General features: G+C 41.6%; 1 protein-coding gene across 4 annotated transcripts in view; it reads right to left on the reverse strand.

Annotated features, from left to right (window-relative positions):
* The window catches only part of DAB1 (DAB adaptor protein 1), a 121,133-nt gene that overhangs the window by 8,370 nt on the left and 92,577 nt on the right, over nucleotides 1–20,186 (reverse strand). For 2 of the 4 annotated variants that reach the window (XM_059822184.1, XM_059822183.1), the window contains exons 9-13: nucleotides 7,778–7,840; nucleotides 6,509–6,617; nucleotides 3,525–4,073; nucleotides 2,560–2,687; nucleotides 1,544–1,627 (exon numbers count right to left, since the gene is read on the reverse strand). In XM_059822184.1, coding sequence (XP_059678167.1) covers nucleotides 1,544–1,627; nucleotides 2,560–2,687; nucleotides 3,525–4,073; nucleotides 6,509–6,617; nucleotides 7,778–7,840 — 933 coding nt within the window. Of the gene's footprint in view, nucleotides 1–1,543; nucleotides 1,628–2,559; nucleotides 2,688–3,524; nucleotides 4,074–6,508; nucleotides 6,618–7,777; nucleotides 7,841–10,748; nucleotides 10,806–20,186 lie in introns of those variants that run through there. The other 2 variants (XM_059822182.1, XM_059822185.1) reach the window with 2 other exon arrangements.

Raw genomic sequence — 20,186 nt, forward strand, 5'->3', positions numbered from 1 at the left:
ACTAGGATAAACTGCCATGAACAAATGTATGTGGGTTTGCAGAGTGTGGGACTCAGATAAAAGTCCAATTCCCTTTCTTGATCTTGGAAAGAACTCTTGAAATGGTCTGAAGCTGGGATAGCTGGCTGTGTCAGTGCTGGCCGAGGTCAGGCAGAGGCAAAGCCAAATTACTGTGTGGCACCATCCATCTGCAGAAGCGGTTCTCGCTGGAGTACAATTACCAACGGATGCTGTTGCTAGAGCAGCTCATCCCAGCTTGACTCTATCCTTACACTGTCATTTTTAGACTCAGTGAGACACAAAGCTTAATGCTACTTTTGCTTTAGCCCCCAAGAGCGGAGCGTTACGTTGGTGAAGCTAAAGAAGGGGGAGATGCCTTCTCAAAGCACCACATATTATTAAGAGGTAATCTTATTAATCCCAAGTGGATCAAAGCTAAGTTACTGTAAGATTTTTTTAACCATGTTTAATGTACAAACGGACTCCTAATGAAACTATTAATTTTGAGTTGAAATCAAATTACTTTGGCTCAGGGTGGATAAGTGACTGGTAAACACAGTGCAATTTCTGTACAAAAATAAAGAAGGTTCTACCATTGGTATGGATTTGCTCCAGGAGCTCCGTGCTGAAGCACAGAAGCCGTATCAGATCACGTATTTGGGTAATACAAAACATGAATGGCAGACAGGGAGAAGATAATGAAACATATCCTTCAAATAGTAACACCAGAGAGTATTTGGATGGAATAACAATGCTCAGCACTCATAAAACTTTGTAGGTTTACTGTCTTTTTGGTAAAACATATATACTGTACTGAAACAAATCACTGAACGTTCACTAGCAGCCACATTTTCTAATGTGTTCTGTAACACAAAAGATGAAAAGATCATCTTTCCCGTCTGTCTGGATTTAAATGACTTACATTTCATGAATAATTTTTAAAACATCAGTATGCCAATGGTAATATGAGTGATCGTAATTTTCAGATGTTTTTAATTTGCAGTTGGAGATAAAAATACACAAGCCCATTTCAATATTTTTTACATGCAGATAATAAATGTGCTGCTTCTACTGATTATCACATTGATTTAGGGTAGAGGTGTTCATGTATCATTACATAATGTTTGTTACGTCTATGGATAAGATGTCTTATTCCATTTAATATATTACATCTGACTAAAGGCCAGAGTGGATTTGATAAAAAAGATGTTCTGCCTAACACATTGTTAGTAACGGCTCAGTTTCCCTGTTTCCCCTTAGAATTTGAACACAAAGTAAAATAAGTCTACATTTCTTTAAAGCATGCAGGCAGCTGAAACACACATATTTGCATAAGTTGCAACACTTAGTGAATGGCAAAAGCCATGCAAACCACTGAGCATGAGGAATACACTGTGGATAATGGAGAGGAAAAACGGAAGAGATGAAAAGGAAAAACAAACCATGCATCCATGAAAGCAATGGTAGGCACTGGTGGAAGAATAAGTGAGCACCTCAAGGTGTAGAGAAAAAAAGGACAGATACCTACCCCAACCTGCGCTATCTAGCTACCGACCTGTGGACTTATAGTATCACCAGTTGGCTCACCAAATGGATCACTGTTGGATGAGGCCTGAGACCCATCAGGCTAGAATACAAGAACATAACACCTTTTTTTCTCAACAATAAGAAAGTGAAAAGTCAACACGAGGTTATTTTCATGCTGTGGGCATAACAAGTACATCCTATCTCATGAAAACCAGAAAGTGAGACCTCACTGCTGGTATGTTCTCAAAAGCCGTAACGGTTTCCTATAGCTGATGCAGGCAGGAAAGGACCACACCAGTACCTGCTGGAGCCCGTGCAGGAGCTGCCACAGACTTCAGAAGGTACTGGATCAGACAAACCAGAACTGCAAAAGGCTCTGAAAGCCAGTCAATCTATGTGAATCAGAAAAAGTCCAAGGTTGCGTTATTTTGTACCTTGGGGTCCTTTTTTTGTATAGACTCCTTCTTGCCTTCAGCTCACTTAGGCTCTTATCTGCCTAAGATGCCTTGTGATTTAAGGTCATTGCTTGGATAACTTTTCTTACTTTGGTCCACTGAGTCTAAGGCAAAGAAATCACATATTTAGGGCCAGAACATTGAGGAATGTAACTAGGCAAGCAACTGGGATGGCAAGAATGTGCAAGACAACATCAACCATCATCTTTTAACACAAAATCTCACATATCTTTCTGCAGTCTCAGCATGTACGTTGTTTTACATCGGACTCCCTTACCATCAACAAGTGAATGCTGGTATGCTAAAAAGGACATTGGATACAACTAAGATATATAACCCCACATAGGAACTGAGTTTGGTTCCTTGTATGCAATATTAGTGCATACCAACAGAAATGTCATGCTTTTAGCTATTAAAACTGAACTGGGAAGTGAATGCTGTCTGCAGCTCCCCTTTAAAGACCACCCAGCCCTATTAGAACAGTTATTTCTGACACTACCACACAGCTTTTAAGTAACTTCTGTCTTTTCTAGCTAAAAAGAGCTAATCAGTATTTAGAAACCTTGTTGATACTCACAGCCTCTTGCTCCTCACTTTTGCTTGGGCTTTCAAACCCCTCTTCAAAGAGGTCATCCGCAGCAGGATCACTGGTATGAGATGCTGATGATTTTGATGGAGAACTCTGTCTGGGTGCAGGGGTTGGAGCTAAACAAAGATTAAGGTAACAGCAACAGAATAGATATCTGTTAATTTGTTCAGAAAGGCACAGCAGCACAAAATTTGCTCATGCTTTAGAGCCCTCAACTTTTATTACCCCTGAAAATTATTTTCTCACTAGGAGCCATAAGAGGTAAATTTGAACACAGTAGTCATTATCAGTTCCATATATTTGATTTCATTCAGCAGCTTCCAAATTAAGTTTGGCTGCATCTGGCGTATGTCTTTAGGAACCAGGGACATGCCACTACATTACATTAAGAATGCATGAGTCGCCTGCCCTACGGCAGGTAAGCGAAACAGAAGGTCTCCGGCTGGCCCCTGGTAAGTCTGTGTCTCATGAATTCCTCTTTTCAGCAACCTGCAAAATCCCCCATCTGCATGCTATGAACATGATAAGCTTATTTTACAGCTCTTCAATGAATTTCCTCACATGTCCAATACATCAAGCTATTAAAATAAATACCCATCCCCTAATTTCTGCAAAGTATGGCTTGAATGGGACATAAGTGAAACCATTTGTAAGGCTGACTGTCATGGGCATTTTCCAACCAGCTTGCATGTCCCTAGCACAGAACATATACTACTGTCTTCTCAGAAATTGAATTTCAGACTGCAGCTATCGGGGCTGTTGATTTCAACGGTCTCTGAACTTCCTCTCTGATACTTTTCTTTATGGCTGGAACACATTTAATAAGCTAGACCATGCAGGAAGGTTCTCAGTCCATATCTGCGTTGCAATTTACTGTATGAAAAAGAAAAAAGCAGCTTTGTGGAGGAGTCACGTCTGAATAAAGGTATGGCTGAAAGCATATAAATACTCACGTGAATTTGTAGATGGTGTTGTGGAAGTCACAGGAGTCAAATTTAACTGAGAGATGTCAAAGTCATCACAATCATCTGCTTCCTGTGCCATCCCAACTTTGTTAAAGTAACTTGAGAAGGCCTCTGAGGTACAACTGAGGGAAGGCTGATCTGGTTTTCTTGATGGCACTGGTGGAGGCTGAGCCATCTGGAAATCTTTAAACATTTCTTTTCCCATTTTCTGTCTGGGCCTGTCTGTCTGTGGACTTGATCTGTTGGAATCACTTGTGGGTGGAACAGTAGCTATAGGAGCAATGGTACCTTGAAACATGGCTGCTTGTAAAGGCAAAACAGTTTGTGTTGGCATGAAGGCAGTTGGTTGGAACTGACCAGCTACAGATGGCCACGGTTGCTGAGTAGGAGGAAAAATACCGGGTTGGCCCCACGCTATCGGCTGTCCTCCCTGCATCACCTGAGCAACTGGAGGCTGAGCACCCATGGCCAACTGCTGTTGAACAAGTGGTTGCTGTCCCCAGAATGAGGGCAGAACAGCTCCCATGGCAACATAACCTTCGAAGAATAAAGAGAGCAGGGGAAAAAGAAAAAAAGATGAAAGATTTTAACACTACTGTCAAGAGCATGCAGAAAAAGCTACAAAATAAATCAGAAACATGCAGGCTACATTAGTGTTCCCAGAGCTTCAGCACACTTAAAAAGAAAACTGAAAGACATGGTTGAATTCACATCACTGAACAAATACTTGTATAAAAAACCACAAATTGGTGGCTACTGGCAATAATCCTTCCCCTCATCTGAACAAAAAAGTTCTTTTCCTCAGTGAGCACCCCCTTGGCTCTGTGAAGACCTGTGTGCGTGGTCCTTGTCGGCAGCCGGCCATCTGGCAGCTCCCTTCCCCGGGCCTCTCTCAAAGCGCAGCCAGGATCCCTTTGGTCAAACCCCTTACCAGAACCACAGGAGCTCCCAAAACATTGCCTAAACCCACCCGCTTGCAGCACAACCCCGCTCCTCGCCACTGAGCTCTGCAGGCTCTTCTTGCTGCTACCCTGACTGCCCCCATCCTCCGCCTTTCACCTCTGCCTGTCCCGTTCCTCCCGGGACAGGGATCTCTGGGACCGAACACGGCGCAGTGGGTCAGGTTGGGATGGAGTTCATCTTTTCAGAGCAGCCCATACGCTGCTAAAAAACGAGCAGCCAGTGCAAGAAGAGGGAAGGAAGAGGATGCCCAGGACTCCCTCCCCTCTGCGCAGCTTTGCTGCAATTCCCCATCTTTTTTGCTTTTAGTCTTTGTTAGGGAGAGCGACTCGAACACCAGCCAACTCCTGCCAATGGCACAGCGACAAAACGGGTTTGAAGTTACAGGGAAGCACCTTCATACATGCTAGGTAACAGCTCAAGGGCCCTCTAATGACAGTGTGACCTTGTTGCAAGAGAAAGACTCTGTGCCATCTCTTCTGACACAGTCACAGTTCAAAGCGTTGGGACTCCGAAGAGGAAAGCAAGTGTCTCAAATTGCATAACAAAAAGACAGAGCTCAGATGAATTCCGATTAAAAAAAACCCACAACACATTATTTATTACCCGGTTACTTGAGAATATCAAAAAGGTCCTGAGCTTCTCCTGTACTACATACCTAATAACAAACTGCTCCAGGTATCATGCTAGTTGGGGAGGAAATTAAAGATTAAAACTAAAATTATAATTGCTTCCTGTCAGACCTGAACCCCCTTTTCAAGCTACCAAGAGTTTGGCTGTATAGGAATTATATGATCAGGTCTCTTTGCTATTTACAATGACAAAAAATAATGTGAAACTAGAACTACTGTAAAAAAATGTTACAAATTAAACGACGTAATACAATTATGTTCCACTGATAGAAGTATCATGCTTTACAGATACGCTGTTTCACATTTAAATTAATGACTTACTGCTAATACTTTACAATATGCAACCCCTCTTTTACTTTTAATACTGTCGTAGCTTTAAAACTCCAGTTTCTAACCCGAGTTTTCTTCTGAGTCCTCCTGTACCTTTTCCTCTTCGCTTTATTTCTAGGCTGCTTTGTAATGCTAAATGTAAGGGCAGTTGCAAAATCATAAAGGGAAAAGCCCAAAAGAAAAATAAAAGAGAAACAAAACTTTGACAGACTGAATTACTGAGTGATGAAAGAACAGTAACTCAGATATATATCTATTTCAATAGATGGCTATTATGGATTCTCCAGATGTCCTTTTATCTTGCCCTCACTGTAACCTCATCCAAGCAGCGAGGGTTTTCATCTGATATTATCCCCAAACACTTCACCATCAGTGTAACCTTTCTGAGATGCAGTAGATGATCTGATGCTGCAACGCAGCCCATCAGAGAAGAAGTTAACCAATTAGAAAGTCACTGTTGAATGATTCAAGGCACTCCTCCTCCTTCTTTTTTCCTTAAGTGGAACTGAGAGCGCTGCTCTTGCTGTGCTCCGAGTATCCCAGGGAGAGATCAGCAGTCGAAACCACATGCCTTGCGTGTCTGCAGAACGCTACACAGCTTTTGAATTTGGAGCACTTTGAGGAACGCAGGAAAGTCTAAGGGAAGTATCAGGATTTGACTAAGTGGAATACCTTTGAAATGCAATCAAATTCTCCCTGTCTCATTCTCTATTTACTGGAGACAGCACAGGATATTCATTGCTACTGCAAAGAAAGCAAAGCTAAACTAAATGCTTTTTTCTCTCTTGCTACTGTAACTAGAAGGTATGTTATCCATCGTTGAACTCCCAGTAACTTTTTTGGCTTTTATTGTAAAAAATGTGGGTAAATTCAAAATAACGTACTCCCTGCTTGTTGAAGACTTGTTTTGCCTTGCCCTGCAGCGCTCTCCTCAAAATCCTTCCCCACTTCCGCCGTACTAAATTAACACCCTGAGTACTGAAACGCAAACCAGAGCTGAGAACTGATCACCAAATTTGAGTCAAGCCCGTATTTCCCCCGATTTCTTACCTGAGGGTACGGCAGCAGTGCTGAAAGGTACAGAACCAAACATGTCTGTACTAGCAGGAATTGACTGGGATGAAGATGGGATAAAGGCATCACCTGGAGTAGCAGGAGTCTGCAAGAAAACAGGAATAAAATACAATGATGACTTATCAGCTGCAGCTTCTGCAGCACATACTTTGCTGTTGCATCATCCGTAACTCAAAAACTACAGGTTTGGAGAGAAGAAAGAAAAAAGAATGGAAAGATGGAGAAGGAAAGAAGTAACAGAAATAACAGTATTAGAATTTGCTGGAGATGGGAGAAAAAGAAAGAAAATGAGAGACTTTGTATTAGAGGGGAAAAAAAAAGAAATAAAATTTGCTTGGAATATATTACATGCAAAAAATACTGACATCATTTCTTTCTCCAAAACATACAGACTTGTGATTCTAGGTATTAGGTGATAACCAGTCGAGGCAGTGACCAAGGCATTAACAGAAGAAACAGTAAAGGCAAATGAAGTATCTGTAGAATTTATGGGAAAGTGAATAAATATTGCTTCCAACTAACCAACAGGACCAGAACCATAGGTCTACATTAAAGGAGAAATCCAATCTAACTGAGCAAGCTAAGGATGAGGAGACAGGACTTTGAACATCTAGTCCCAGACATGCTCCAGAATACCTTGGAGATCTGAGGCTGGTGACTTCACAGCACCTCAATTTTCTCAGTATATTCATACTCCCCTACAGTTTAATGTAATGTTAAAAAACTTTATAGGAAAATTATTGTTTTTTCCTTTTACGATGCAGAAAAGCATTTTGAGAAGATTTTGTTTGCCCTCAGAACACATTCAGCCCTCTCTCTCTTGACGATTTTATTGACAAGACAAAAGTCTTCCTTCTTTTAATGGCAGTTCTGGGATATGTGCTTGGTGGAACCAAAGAGACATGATATATACGGCTGTAACTGGATCTTCCTGCAGTGCAGTGGAGAGACAGAGAGCAGTGAAGCATGCACCTCTGACAAACACCAGGGACGGAGATCTGCAGCTCGGGTTATATCTTATGTGACACCTAGCCCTATATCAGAAAAATAAAAATTGAAACTATTTTTGCACATCATCATGAAGCAGTGACTCCATATTCAATTTGCTTTACTTTCATTTTCTCGCAACATAAAAACTACTTCGAAATCCTCCCTACTGGAGTGGCTGAACTGTAAATGTGCTCAATAAATGTGCTGAAAGAAGCATGTAGAAAAATGCACAGTCCAGTTTCCCTAGATACTCACTGGGGGAGAGGTTACATCAGGAGGAGTGGACATGTCCCCAAAAAGCTCTAGTTGGGTAACAGCCTGTGAAGAGAAAAAAAATAATTCCATTTATCTTTTGAGGAGAAGAAACTGTGAATTAACTAGTTACAACCTGTAAAGTTAACTAGTAACAGCTAGCAATATAAATGCCCCAAAAGCCATGCAGGCTTCAAATGTCAAGTCCTATATGGAGGAAGCACATGGGTTCAAGCTGTGGGATTTTGATATTGCTGGTGGACCCAAATAGCCAGCAGCTGACCCTATAAAATGATTCTGTAGGGCATTTTCCACCATAAAAACCCCGAATAAAGCGTGAACAAACTATCCAGAATGGTACTGGATGCATTACTGCTCTGCCCTTAACACCAGTGAGCACCAAGCATGATTTATGGCCAGGCCTTTTCCCTGGCTCCTTTTCTAAACCCCCATTTCAAGGTCTTAAACCACGGCAGCAGACTGTGGAAGTGGCAGAAGGATACAGAAGGGAAGGGCTTTAAAAGTGCTGCCTGACTTCCCCTTGCCCATGGGACAGGTGTGACCTGGATAAGTGGACTTGAAGGAGGATGCACAACTGGGTTATTGGAAGTTTGTAGCTCTACATTTAACTCATGCTAGAAATGTTTTCTCAGGGCATCCTTCAGTTTGATCTCAAAATAGGTGACTCAAAATAGGTGACTCAAAATAGGTGACTCAAAATAGGTGACTCAACTGGACCAGAAGAGAAAAAGCACTTTCATGGTAAGGAGCACCTTGAGTGGCTGCATAATCAAAGCTCCTTCACATGTTCTGGAGTAAAATCACTCTCTTCCACCCACCTACATCTGCAAATCAGTTCAGCTGGAGTCCAGGGATACTAAAGCACAGATCCCTTATAGCTCTGCAGGAAACCTAAACCCTATCTACCTTCCTTATGAGGGTGGTTGTTCTGGAAAGCTTTGATGGGAACTCACGAACTACTCCTTCTCCACTACCTTTCTTCTCCTTACTGGTTTTCCTTCTCCCCTGCATCATACTCAATCACACCCACACATGTGGAAAGCCACAATTCTCATTATGAATGAGATTTAATGCAAATCTTAATTCAGTTCATGGAATCTCCTCCGCAGCTTAGGCACATCAATCTTGCAGCCTCTTATCACATATATATGTTTGAAATTCAGTTGAGTCTTGACCTGCAAAAGCAGCCACTTAGCACTTTGGACATTAATCACACTGGCTGGTCAGTCTTTACAACCTACCAAAGGAGCAAGATCGCCCTAAGATTTTTTCCCCGCCCTCAACTGTCTATTATAAGTGATTCATTAAGAAATAAGACTATCATTCAAAACATAATAATTTCAAAGGTTTATACATTTTTGCAATCCAGCCTCTATTCCCACATACAAAAGCAATGCTACTATCACTTAGACCTGGAATTTGTCTAGCAGCTTGGTTGATTCTCAGCTTTATGTCTAACGATGTACCTCGGGATGAATTATTTCACATTTCCTCATATCATGTCTTTTATTAAATAGATCACATTGCTTTAGTGCTATGACAATATATTTTCTTCTTACGGGCTTACATATCCTGCTAACTATCTACATGAAATGGAAGAAGGAAGAAAAAAGAAAATCCACGTTTTCTTCAGGGTATACCGATTCTAGCGTACATTACAAAAATACTGCTAAAGGTAGCTTCAGCCAAAAAAAAACCCCCATAAGTCACTTCTGCAGTGTGTGCAAACACACTAGGCAAATGCCCAGAAAAGTTGGAATAATGACAGCAGCAGCCCTCATTTGGAAATCACTTCAAGGCTGCTGTAGGCACTACTGCCTCAAGAGATGCTAAGTGACACCAAATTAAAGAAAGAGCCACTTTCTTCTCATGTCTCCAAATTATTTGTTCAGCACCACCCCTAAACCTGCCCGTTGCCTGGATGACTGGTGAGCTTTTCACTGTTTTCTCTTCGCTGGCTTGCTAAGGAATAGCTTGCGTCCTTTCGAGGAGGCCATGAGCAAAGGCTCCCCCAGGGCTTCCATCCCAGGTGAGGAAGCAGGGGAGCAAGCCAGAGGAGATGTGAAAGGGCAGGGCACATGTGGTTACACAGACTAAGAGGAAGTGCCTGCTAAGTTATACATTTTTTGTGGAAAAAGTATTATATGTTTCATATCAATACTGAAAATTGGTAGTGAGCGTACTTTTGAACTCAGGATTATATGGTATGTATTTGAAAGCTGGCAACTCCTATCTCTATGCCTCGATACCTCTGTAAAATGGGAATAATAATACTTTTCAGAGTGCCTCAAGGTGATGGATCTTTGGAAACTCTTCACATATATAATTCTGTTAAAGCTCTTAAGAGAAACTCTGCAGATGGATTTCTAAACAGGCAGCTGGAGAGTGATAGGAAAGCTGACTTCACTATTTGTTGTAATAAACCCCCATTCACAATATTCCCCAAGGAAAAGGAATATATTTACAGGGGAGTTATTTCACACAAAATAGCAACCTTATATGCAACAGGAGCTGTAGAACTATGTCCGAAGATGTAAATAGAAATTTAGTGGGAACACAACTTCATCGTTTACTTACTAGAGACAGTCTTAAACGGCAACACTTGGAAGTGGGATTTTAAAGACCCAAATGGTTCAGCTCTGGATTCTGTATCTAGCTTATTCCTACCACCCAATTCTCAGAATAAATGAATGCAACTTCTCTGACATAGACATAGTTTCATCCGCTTGCGGCATATGAGATTCTGGACACCAAATATTTATCTTTTATTTTTGTGATTTCACTGTCACTACAGAACTGATTTCACCCATAATGCTTTTTTTAAATTATTCACACCCTGTATTAGCTATGTTCCAGTGAAGTTAATCCCAAGCCGAACATTTTCAAATTGCACTATTGCTATAGGTGATTTCATCTATATTTCCTTAAAACATTTTTAGTGTCACGACCTTACCTGAGTGACTGAAACAAGATTTTCATCAATGTCCAGCAATAAGTTTCCATTCTGCAGCTGTAAAGCATGATTTATGAAATGAAATGAATGATTTATGAAAATGACATGAATTTCTGAGCATGAAAATGATAACCTCCATAATTATTGACTTCACTATTGAAATGGAAACACTTTCCACCTTGCAGTGAGCACAGATATGAAATCACACAGTCAAAACGGTGAGTTTGAATGCTGCAGGGATGTGGGGCAAATGTACACTTTATTTATGCTAAATCTCATCTTCTAGTGTAGAAGACAATTTCACCGCTTGCATCATAACTATTTTCCCAGATATTTAATAATTCAGCAATAAGCGTACCCAGTGAGGTCTGATCCTGCTTACATTAATGGAACTTTCCACTGGCTTGGTGAAAGAATGGTCTTAACATCCTCAGGGTGAAAAAAAAATAATCGAGTTTTGGACAACAAAAGCTCTAAAAGCCAGTATTTGCAGAAAAACACAGCTTCCTCTTAACTAGGAGAACTATAACATCAAGGTAAACATATTTAAGATGAATATTTTCTTTCCACAGTAATTTTTAACATTACTTACAGAAGTCAATTCAAGTTATATTTAAATCCATAGTTCGTGTGTGTGTAAATATATGTGGGAGTATACTGCCCACACATACATACATATCTATATCCATCGACACTTTTAACACAAATTATGACTTCAGTGTCATTAGAATGCTAAATTTCAGGTAACATTTATTAAAGTGTTAGAGACTTCACTTCTTACAAAACAAACTTAACAGCAAGTTTTCAAAAATCGAATCTTAGATGACTGAGAAGCTTCATACAAGTACCATCCGGTAATCCCATGCCATCTTAAAACAAAGAAGTTTAAAAATCTCAGAAACAGTCTAGAATGCTTTTTCCACCCCCCCACATCTCATCACAGACCTGAAGGAAAAAAAAAAAAAAAGCCTGGCAAAAGGCAAAGTGAAAAGAAGAAAATGCCATTGTGCGCAACCAGCAAAGGCCCCGGTCCCGTACCTTCTTGGAGCTGACAGCGGGTTCCCCCAGCCCCAGGTAAGGGAAGCGTGAAAAAAGCTGTGTCCATTTATTCAAAGTCGTCCACAGGCCTTGAAAATATTCTTAAAATGACATCAGAAGGGTTTACACCTTCAGGAGGGACCAGTTTTGGCCAGTGGTTAATCACTTTTTGTTCTGACAGAAGAGCCCCTTGTTTAATCCCCCATCCTCCAGCATCCAGGGATGCAGCTCGTGTCGCTCTGAAGCGGACCCTGCCCCCAGCCACACCGCTCGCTCTGCGAAACCAACTGAGAAATAACCATGTCTCAGCACAGAGGAAACATGTGCGCAGCGTTCAACGGACCATTAGAAATTCCCACCTGTGCTACAGCGGGACCTTGCAGAAAACATTTGCCCAACATGTCACGGCACATCCCCAAGTGCCCAATTATCACGTAGCACTTGAGCTGCATCTTCCATCAGCTCGTGTTCTGCATCGCACACTGGTGAGGAGACACTTCCTAAGGGTGAAATATCCCTGTCTATTACAGCATGGAACAGCCTGCAACGGCGACCGTGCCGAGGCTGCAACACAGCTACTCCGGGCACGATGTGGCCCTTCGAGCCTTCGTTCAGTTCGGCTTTTCGACACAAAGTGCTTAACCTTCACAATTAAAGTCAACAACCCCCTCCCTCCTTCCCCAGTGCACGACGGAAAATAACCAGAAGCCTGGAAAGATGCTCCAGTCCTTGATCTTTCTCTAGGATTGCTGTCTGTGGATTTCTCCACAGAGTGATGTAAAAGCTTGCTTTAATTATTCAAAAATGCATCTCCTTGAATACGAAAACACCCCTACAGCTTAGTCAACCAAGAACACACCAGTCACTTGCGACCAGCTGCGCAGACTGAGGCGGAGGGAAGAGTATTAATCCTTGTATTGCAGCAACATTAAACCTATAATGAAAGCTCCATCTTTCTATACAGGCATGTGAGACATATTGTAAATCTTTTAAAGATGAAATATGTAAATCTGGCTTCTTAAAGCAGCAGCAAGCTTTTTAAACCACTCCAGCCAGTAATGAAATTCCTTGCGACACTTTTCACTGTTCACTAAAGAAAAACATATTATCCAAGAGCTGGAGAAAAACCAAGAGCACAGAAGCAGTGATAAGAGAGAAGTAAACTGCAGCTTTCATAAACCTGAACCAAAACCGATCCACCTCCACTACAGTATTCCCTCGGATCACCAAGTACTGTGAAAAACATCTTTTCTAAGCAATGCAAAAGTTCAGATTTTAAAAGGGAAATCTAAGACAGGCCTCTTGCACTCAGGAGTGTGAAGCACCTTACTTCTTTCACTCCTATATACATAACAAGCCAGAATATTCAACTTCTGTTACTCAGTCTGGCTTTACCAACGGCAAGGGACCTACACTGACTTAGAGCATGAGAAAACCTGCTTAATATTGCTATACTTTGCAAACAAGGTGATAAAAGTAGCGTCTTACAAAATGTGGTTCTGAAATCTCAGAGAATCACACAGAAGCACAGAATGACAGGGGTTGGAAGGGGCCTCTGGAGATCATCTAGTCCAACCCCCCCGCCAGAGCAGGTTCACCTACAGCAGATTGCACAGGAATCTGTGAAGCAAAGACGGTGCTTAACAAGCATGAAAAAACCCCACAGTAATTAACTTGCACTCTGATACAGAGCTCAGCAAGTAAAAAAGAGTATGAAGGATACTAAATATAGCAAATAACCAGCAATTAGTAATTAACCTTTGAGCTGGGTATTAGCTATTCACATCTTTAAAGACAGCAGAGGGATTTAAACTCGGTTTCCTGTGTTCAGGCTAAGTGCCGTACCACTCGGCCCAGTAGATGAAAGAGAGATCATCCAACTGCGCTGCCTTGCTGCATTTCCAATCCCCTTTTTCTAACATGTATTCTACACTGGAAGTCTAATGACAAGTCACACGGTAAGTCAAACGGTTAGTCAAACTGAAGATTTTTGTTCTTACTTTAGTTGCAAATATAAATAATTTTGTCTATGTCAAATATTTTTTTCTGATGGTTCAAATCATTATTCTAGTTAAGCAAAGCTCCAGTTATTTGCACAACCTTATACAACAAATGTTGATATTACTATGAGCTCCATGAGCTCCAAGCAGCTTGCTAATTAACTACAACTCATTCTAAAAAACAATTAGAACTGTAACGAAGGAGCACATCAGAACCGTGACTAAACCGATCATCAGTCAAACCACGTCTAGTAGGTTGAGACACACTGAAATCATCCAACAGGCATATTGTTTTCCTGTAAAACTACTGTTGGATTAATGAAGTAGCATGATAACTCAACAAAGAATTGCTCAATTACTTCCTAATTAAAGAGAATACACTGAAGAATATGTGTGTGAAGAAAAAATTGTCAATGCCTTTACAATCTTCTGCCTCCTACAGATCCTAAAGATCCTCAAATGCTGCAACCTTTCCCAGTTACAGAGGTAATGGCAGCCACGATGTTACCATCAACCCGGATTCACACACGTACAACCGAGCACAACCTTTTAGTCGTAAGGCTGCTGTGAATATTTAGGCTGATTCTCAACCGGTACAGGTCACATCAGCAACATGGGCTGCCATAAAACTACACCAATTGATTTTTATCCAAAATACATGTATTTGGACATCCATCGCTTACACAGGGTTCAAATCCAGTGCTCAGAATCCAACGAGTCACGGGAACCCTCCTGTTTAAGTTTCTCTTTTCAGTTTCATGGGGTAAATCTTACTTGTCAGGAGCACTCTTCTTTGGGTAATTCTTCTCCTTTGTATTTTTATTTGAAGTAATAAACCCTAGTACTGATTTTGGTACAATGTACCCATCTATAGGGTAGCCTTGAGCTTCATCCCATTCACCAACTGTCCAGTTTCCTTTGCTTCTTCACTGGGTAGTGTTGGATGTGCTGGTTAAAAAAGCTGTTAGACAACCCTGCACAGCTAAAGAGGTGGCATGGTTAAGGATAATTGACATAATAGATTATTGAGGAGTGTTTGAGTGATAATAGATTATTGAGGAGTGTTTGAGTGAATTGCTTCACTGTTGCTCTATAGCTTCGTTTAAATTAAGGATCTCTTCATATGATCAAAACATACACTTAGGCATTTGTTTATTTTCTCTTCATTTAAAGGGAACTTAATTCTGAATTCCTTGTGTACTTTAGGTATTTACTCTTATAGGAAATGGTATTTAAAACGCTTCAATTACCACTTTTCTCTGACAGACTCTAATAAATCAAGAGACCAAAAGGGTCACTCTAACTTAGAACCAGACCCATGCTGCTTCCAGGCAACACAACACCCAGGCTTATTAAAGTTCCCACAGCAGAGAGGATGCTGGTGCAAAGGTCCCAGCCACACGGTCACCTCCTCCGTATCTTCTCCAGACCCCAGGCAGTGGGTTCAGAGAGCATGGTATACACCATGGTATACACCAGTCACAGCACTTCTATTTAAAAGAAATGCTGCAAGTCCAGAAATATCACTATGTTGTTGAACTAAACACTGAGGCTTTCAAAATGTTGACGGAAGCTACAAAAGCTGTTGTAATTTACATTTACTATGCACTAACAGGCCCTGACATCTGTCTTCTAGAAACGTAAGCCTGGCTTTAGATATAGGTACCTTCACAAATACATGCAATTTATTGCATGCGGCTGATGCAACGCAAAGATATTAAAATGAAACATATTTCTCCATTCAGCAGAAAACTGGAAACAAAGGGGAAGAGCAAAACATTTCAGCCGATACAGTGGCAAAAGCCAGCCTGCACCAAATTTCATTTCAGCATGAGGAAGGGTGTCTGAGCAGGAAAATCAGGGACCAACGACAAGCTGCTGGCTGGTTCAATGTCAGCGTCAGCCTCGGCCAGGTTTCCATCCAGAGTTACTGCCCGACACATTCATTGGCATCAGTGGCATTTCTTGCCTGAAGACCTAGTTCTGAAAGTAACGCACCTTTTGTTCCCAGTGTGTAGCTCCTCGGTTCTCCCTGGGGAAAATGGCAATGAGGACAGTGGTACAGGACACGGTAAGAGCTCAGATGGGGGAAGTTGAACTCTTTAATGTCAGGGGACTACGGCACTGCCCAGGTGGCACAGTGCAGCCAGCCTTGGTGACACGTGATGGCTTTCTTTAACTGCAGATTGGAGAAACAAGTGATGATGAGAATCCAAACTTCCACGTGGGAGCAAAACTCCACTTCTAGACTGTGATGGCAGGGACAGCTTTGGATGCTTGCAGGGAATAAACTTAACAACGGAAGGAAATGAGAAATAACCCCACATCTACTATTTTAAAATACAAGGCGCAGTTACACAGGTCTTTCTAATGGTTTTCAAAATGACAGGTGACTGGAGCTATAACCAAGAAACAAGTTATTTCTACCTTCATTATTGAACACCATGTCATCATGGTACTTTCGAAACCTTGAAATCTCCTGAGTTTCAGCAGTCAAAAAAAGCCAAGACCTTTGTATTTCTGTACTTAATAACGTAGGATAGCACTGAATGAATCTGCAAAAATTTACAACAGTGTCTCCCCAAACTGATGCAAAACGCATACAGCACTTTCCCCAGAAGTGTATTCCCTTTAATTTGTAAATAAACACCAACTCATGCAACTGATATAATTTAATGCATACGGCGATACAGACTAGGTAAAGCTATAAACTTCACTACTCAGAAAGCAGACTGTGTGTAAATAACTGTTTTAGCAAATTACTACGAGCTGCAGGACTCTGAGCAAATCAAAATGTTGTGAATCAATACAACGTGCAGCTGTCAGCTTAATATATCAGCAGCCGTCAAGATAAAAACTGCATCAGTCCTATTGCATAAAAGACAAAAATTCACTATATGTAACAGAACTTTACCCCACAATGAATGAGCTAGACTTACGGTTCAGCTACACTCTCTTTTCTCCGCTTTGGAGAATATCGAAAGGGACAGAATATTACCCTAGAAAACGTATAGGAATCCAGGTAAGTTTAGGAATGCAAATACACATGAAGCCATTAGACATGCGACCTAACAGGCTGCATAACTGTAAGGGGCCACTGAAATGTTTGTTATTTATATCGCCCAAGTTCTGTATTAAAAGTACAAATCTAATCTGCCATCCTAACACCCATGTCACCTATATCCAACAAGATAACCACGTCACCAGGGCAAAACCTGCAACTTTTGTTTGCTTCCTTGTTTCTTGTTGTTTGTACAGTACAAACAGAGAGAGAACGATGAAAAACTGATCAAGGGCAGTGCTGCTGGATTACAGCTTCCCCACGCTGTGGGATTATGTCCCAAAATCCTAAAGGATTGCACTAGGAAGTAAAGTAAATTGAATGTAGCATGCAATCATTCTGCTGGAGGTACAGGGTTTAGGATCATTTTCAGGGAATGGTATTACAAACACAGGAATGGAAAGCCTGCTAGCAGGACAACTCCTACGGATTAAAAAGAGCTCAAGATGTGGCCCACAATATCAGCATGACATAAAAGAACAATTAAATCAGAACATTTTATTCTTATCTGTGAAACAGTACTCCTACACTATTAAAATCTGCTATTTGACATGCTGGATATAAAATTATGGATGGACTGAAACCAGAGCTTCACATGGGCATATTTTCAATGTTCAGAAACTATCCAGATTACGATTCATTATCTTAAATGGTTTATACATTAACAATGGATTAATTCTAACATCTAACCCTCCAGATTGTTGGAAATCAGATGCTAAATTCAGGTTAACAGCTTTTTGAATGGCATTGCAAGAACAATACCTGGCATTGCAAGAACAATTTTTCAAAAATCAGTTGAAATATCCTTAACTTTGAGCTCAGGTGCCAAGAGCTACATAAGCCATGTATATAATGCACATGAAGAAACCTCATCACTTTATGTTACAGATGCTATAATCTGGGAAGACTAGGGAGGAGGACCTGGTTTCTGCTTCCTGTGCCATTAAAATTTTTATTAAGGAGTAAAACACAAAATATCCCCAGAAAAAATAGCTCAAAAAAAAAAAAAAAAAAAAAGGAAAAAGTGATACAAAGTCAAGCGAAAAAATACAAAGACAGAGTTAGTTATTACAGCACTTGATCAGGGAACTAACATCCCATCAAGCACGGTAGCCACACGTTGATGGTTGTGATCTCTGTGAAACATCCCTGACGGGGGCTAGTTCCTCTCCTTGGAAAAGAGACGTGGGGGTTTCAGCAACGTCTCAGCGCTGGCCTCTCACCTCAGCTGAAGCTGAACAGAGTCTGCTAGCGAAGATTCAGGTCTTTAAGTGGTTTTTGCTGTGGATCCACTCCACACTACCAGCTGCATAGCTGTTTATGCCAGTGCTGAGTGAGGGTAAAAGGCTTTTATTCAGAGTTTCTCCTTGCATTTTGCACAGGTATAAACAGAAGCAGAAAGTATAAAACAGCAGAAGATGAGGCCAGTGGGTCTTGCTAAAAGGAAGGACAAAACACCTTGTCAAATCTCAGTGACCTCTTCCAGCGTAGAAGTAACTAAATCCCAGATAATGATAGACCTTGATTGGCAACACGCACACCTAACACAAAGTCCAAATAAAATAGATGTTTCAGCTACCTGGCCAATGTATCAAACCTGCCCCACGACATCAAGGGATTCGCCTCTCCTGCATCACCCAGACCCGACTGAATGCGGGACCCTCCTGCAATGCCAGCAGCTCCCCTCAAACCCCAAAGGAAGGAAAAAAATCCCCACAGGTACAAGTATCTCAAGACATGACAGTGCAACGTGAGCATCATCGCTGGAGATCACCTAGCAACATCTGCCGCGATTGCCCGGAGGATGACATGGGGAAGGCGATGCAGGTCGTGAGGGGGACGGTACCCACACAGCAGACGGAAACGGATGGCTGATGTGTGGAGAGGCTGTTACAGTAAGGGCCTCCTGCTACAGCACAAGTCTTGCTCTTGAAGACATGTATGTGACAACAACATCTCATCTTCAGGGGTCAGATGTTACCTTTGACATGGTGCTTATTATTTCCATTATAAGCCAGCATCAGTATCAGTTAATAATGGTATTAAATCAAAAGGCAAGCTGAGAGGAGGAGCACATGGAGCAGAGGTGTTTCCAGCACTGCACAAAATCATCTCAGAATAGTCAGCGCAACGTCTACACTACAGATACTGGCATGCATATCCACTTCTAGCTAAAAAAATAGCAATGGCCCGCTAAAACATCAAAGAAACTCACACCACAAGACATTATTCTAACAAACTAATGTATTTTCAAACTTTGCAACAACTAGCTGTGTCTCTTAAAAAAGCATGTCCCACACCGCGCTGTTAAAACCTTGTACGTGGGGTTTAATTGAGTGTAACTAAGTCAGGGCATTTGAACACAGGTGTCTCTTCCAGCAAAGGCAAATAAAACCAGACGGCTTTGCAGGCACAGATGGTCAGAGACTGGGTCTGTACACTCTCTCTCTTCTCATGTTTGAAAATTTGACCCCAAAAGCCTGACTGTGGAGGCTGAAGTCAGTGTCACCAGTCTGCAAGTTGTTTCTGTAAAGCCACTGATGCAAAGTCAGGGAAAAGCCAGAGTTACACAGCTCTTCTCCAGACCAAGTGTCATAGAAAGAATTCACTTCACAGAGGATGCTCAGAGTTGTCTGGAAGGCTGAACAACTTTATTGCCAGACATTTTGGTACGCCACTACCCCGGGGACTGCCTTTCCGCGTGAGCTGGTGGAGCCCAAGGCTGCCCACGCCTTCCAGATGACCCCAGGCACGTTTCCTCTGACATGAGACCTGAACAAATCAGACCTGAAACGGCACTGTAATCCCAGCCAGAATTAAAACCGAGCTTTCCCGAACGCAGCTTCCTACTTTGGGCAGAAGGCTCAGGCAGCCCTTACGGCTTCTAGACCTGAGCGTGCTCGGGTCCAGCCCAGCTTCATCTCCCCCTCCCATGCCTTGCCCCCAGGGCAGCCAAATTACCCCCCTCCATTCCACCCTGCTTTGTTAATATTTTCCGCGTAGTTGGTACTAGCCAGATGACTGCCTGCGTTGTAAGGCATCAGCTATAGCGCCCTGAATCTTGATACAGCAGTAAGATGAGTTGGTGGAAAGCCTTCATAAAATTGTAAGCAGATAGTTTAGACGTTTTGATGAGAAGAGAAGGTTTTATTGTGATGTGACTGACAGTCTCCGTGAAGGGTATTTACAGTCTGACTCTTATTACTAAAAACACCGTGACAGGTAGAACTTGATGTGGATGTATAATGGGGAGACGATGGGAAATTATGACAAAAAGAGCTCATTAAACATTTCACTTTTTTAGAACAGTTAATTTCACATACGGAACCACAATTTCGA

Source organism: Gavia stellata, chromosome 10 (assembly GCF_030936135.1).
Source record: "Gavia stellata isolate bGavSte3 chromosome 10, bGavSte3.hap2, whole genome shotgun sequence".
Taxonomy (NCBI): domain Eukaryota; kingdom Metazoa; phylum Chordata; class Aves; order Gaviiformes; family Gaviidae; genus Gavia; species Gavia stellata.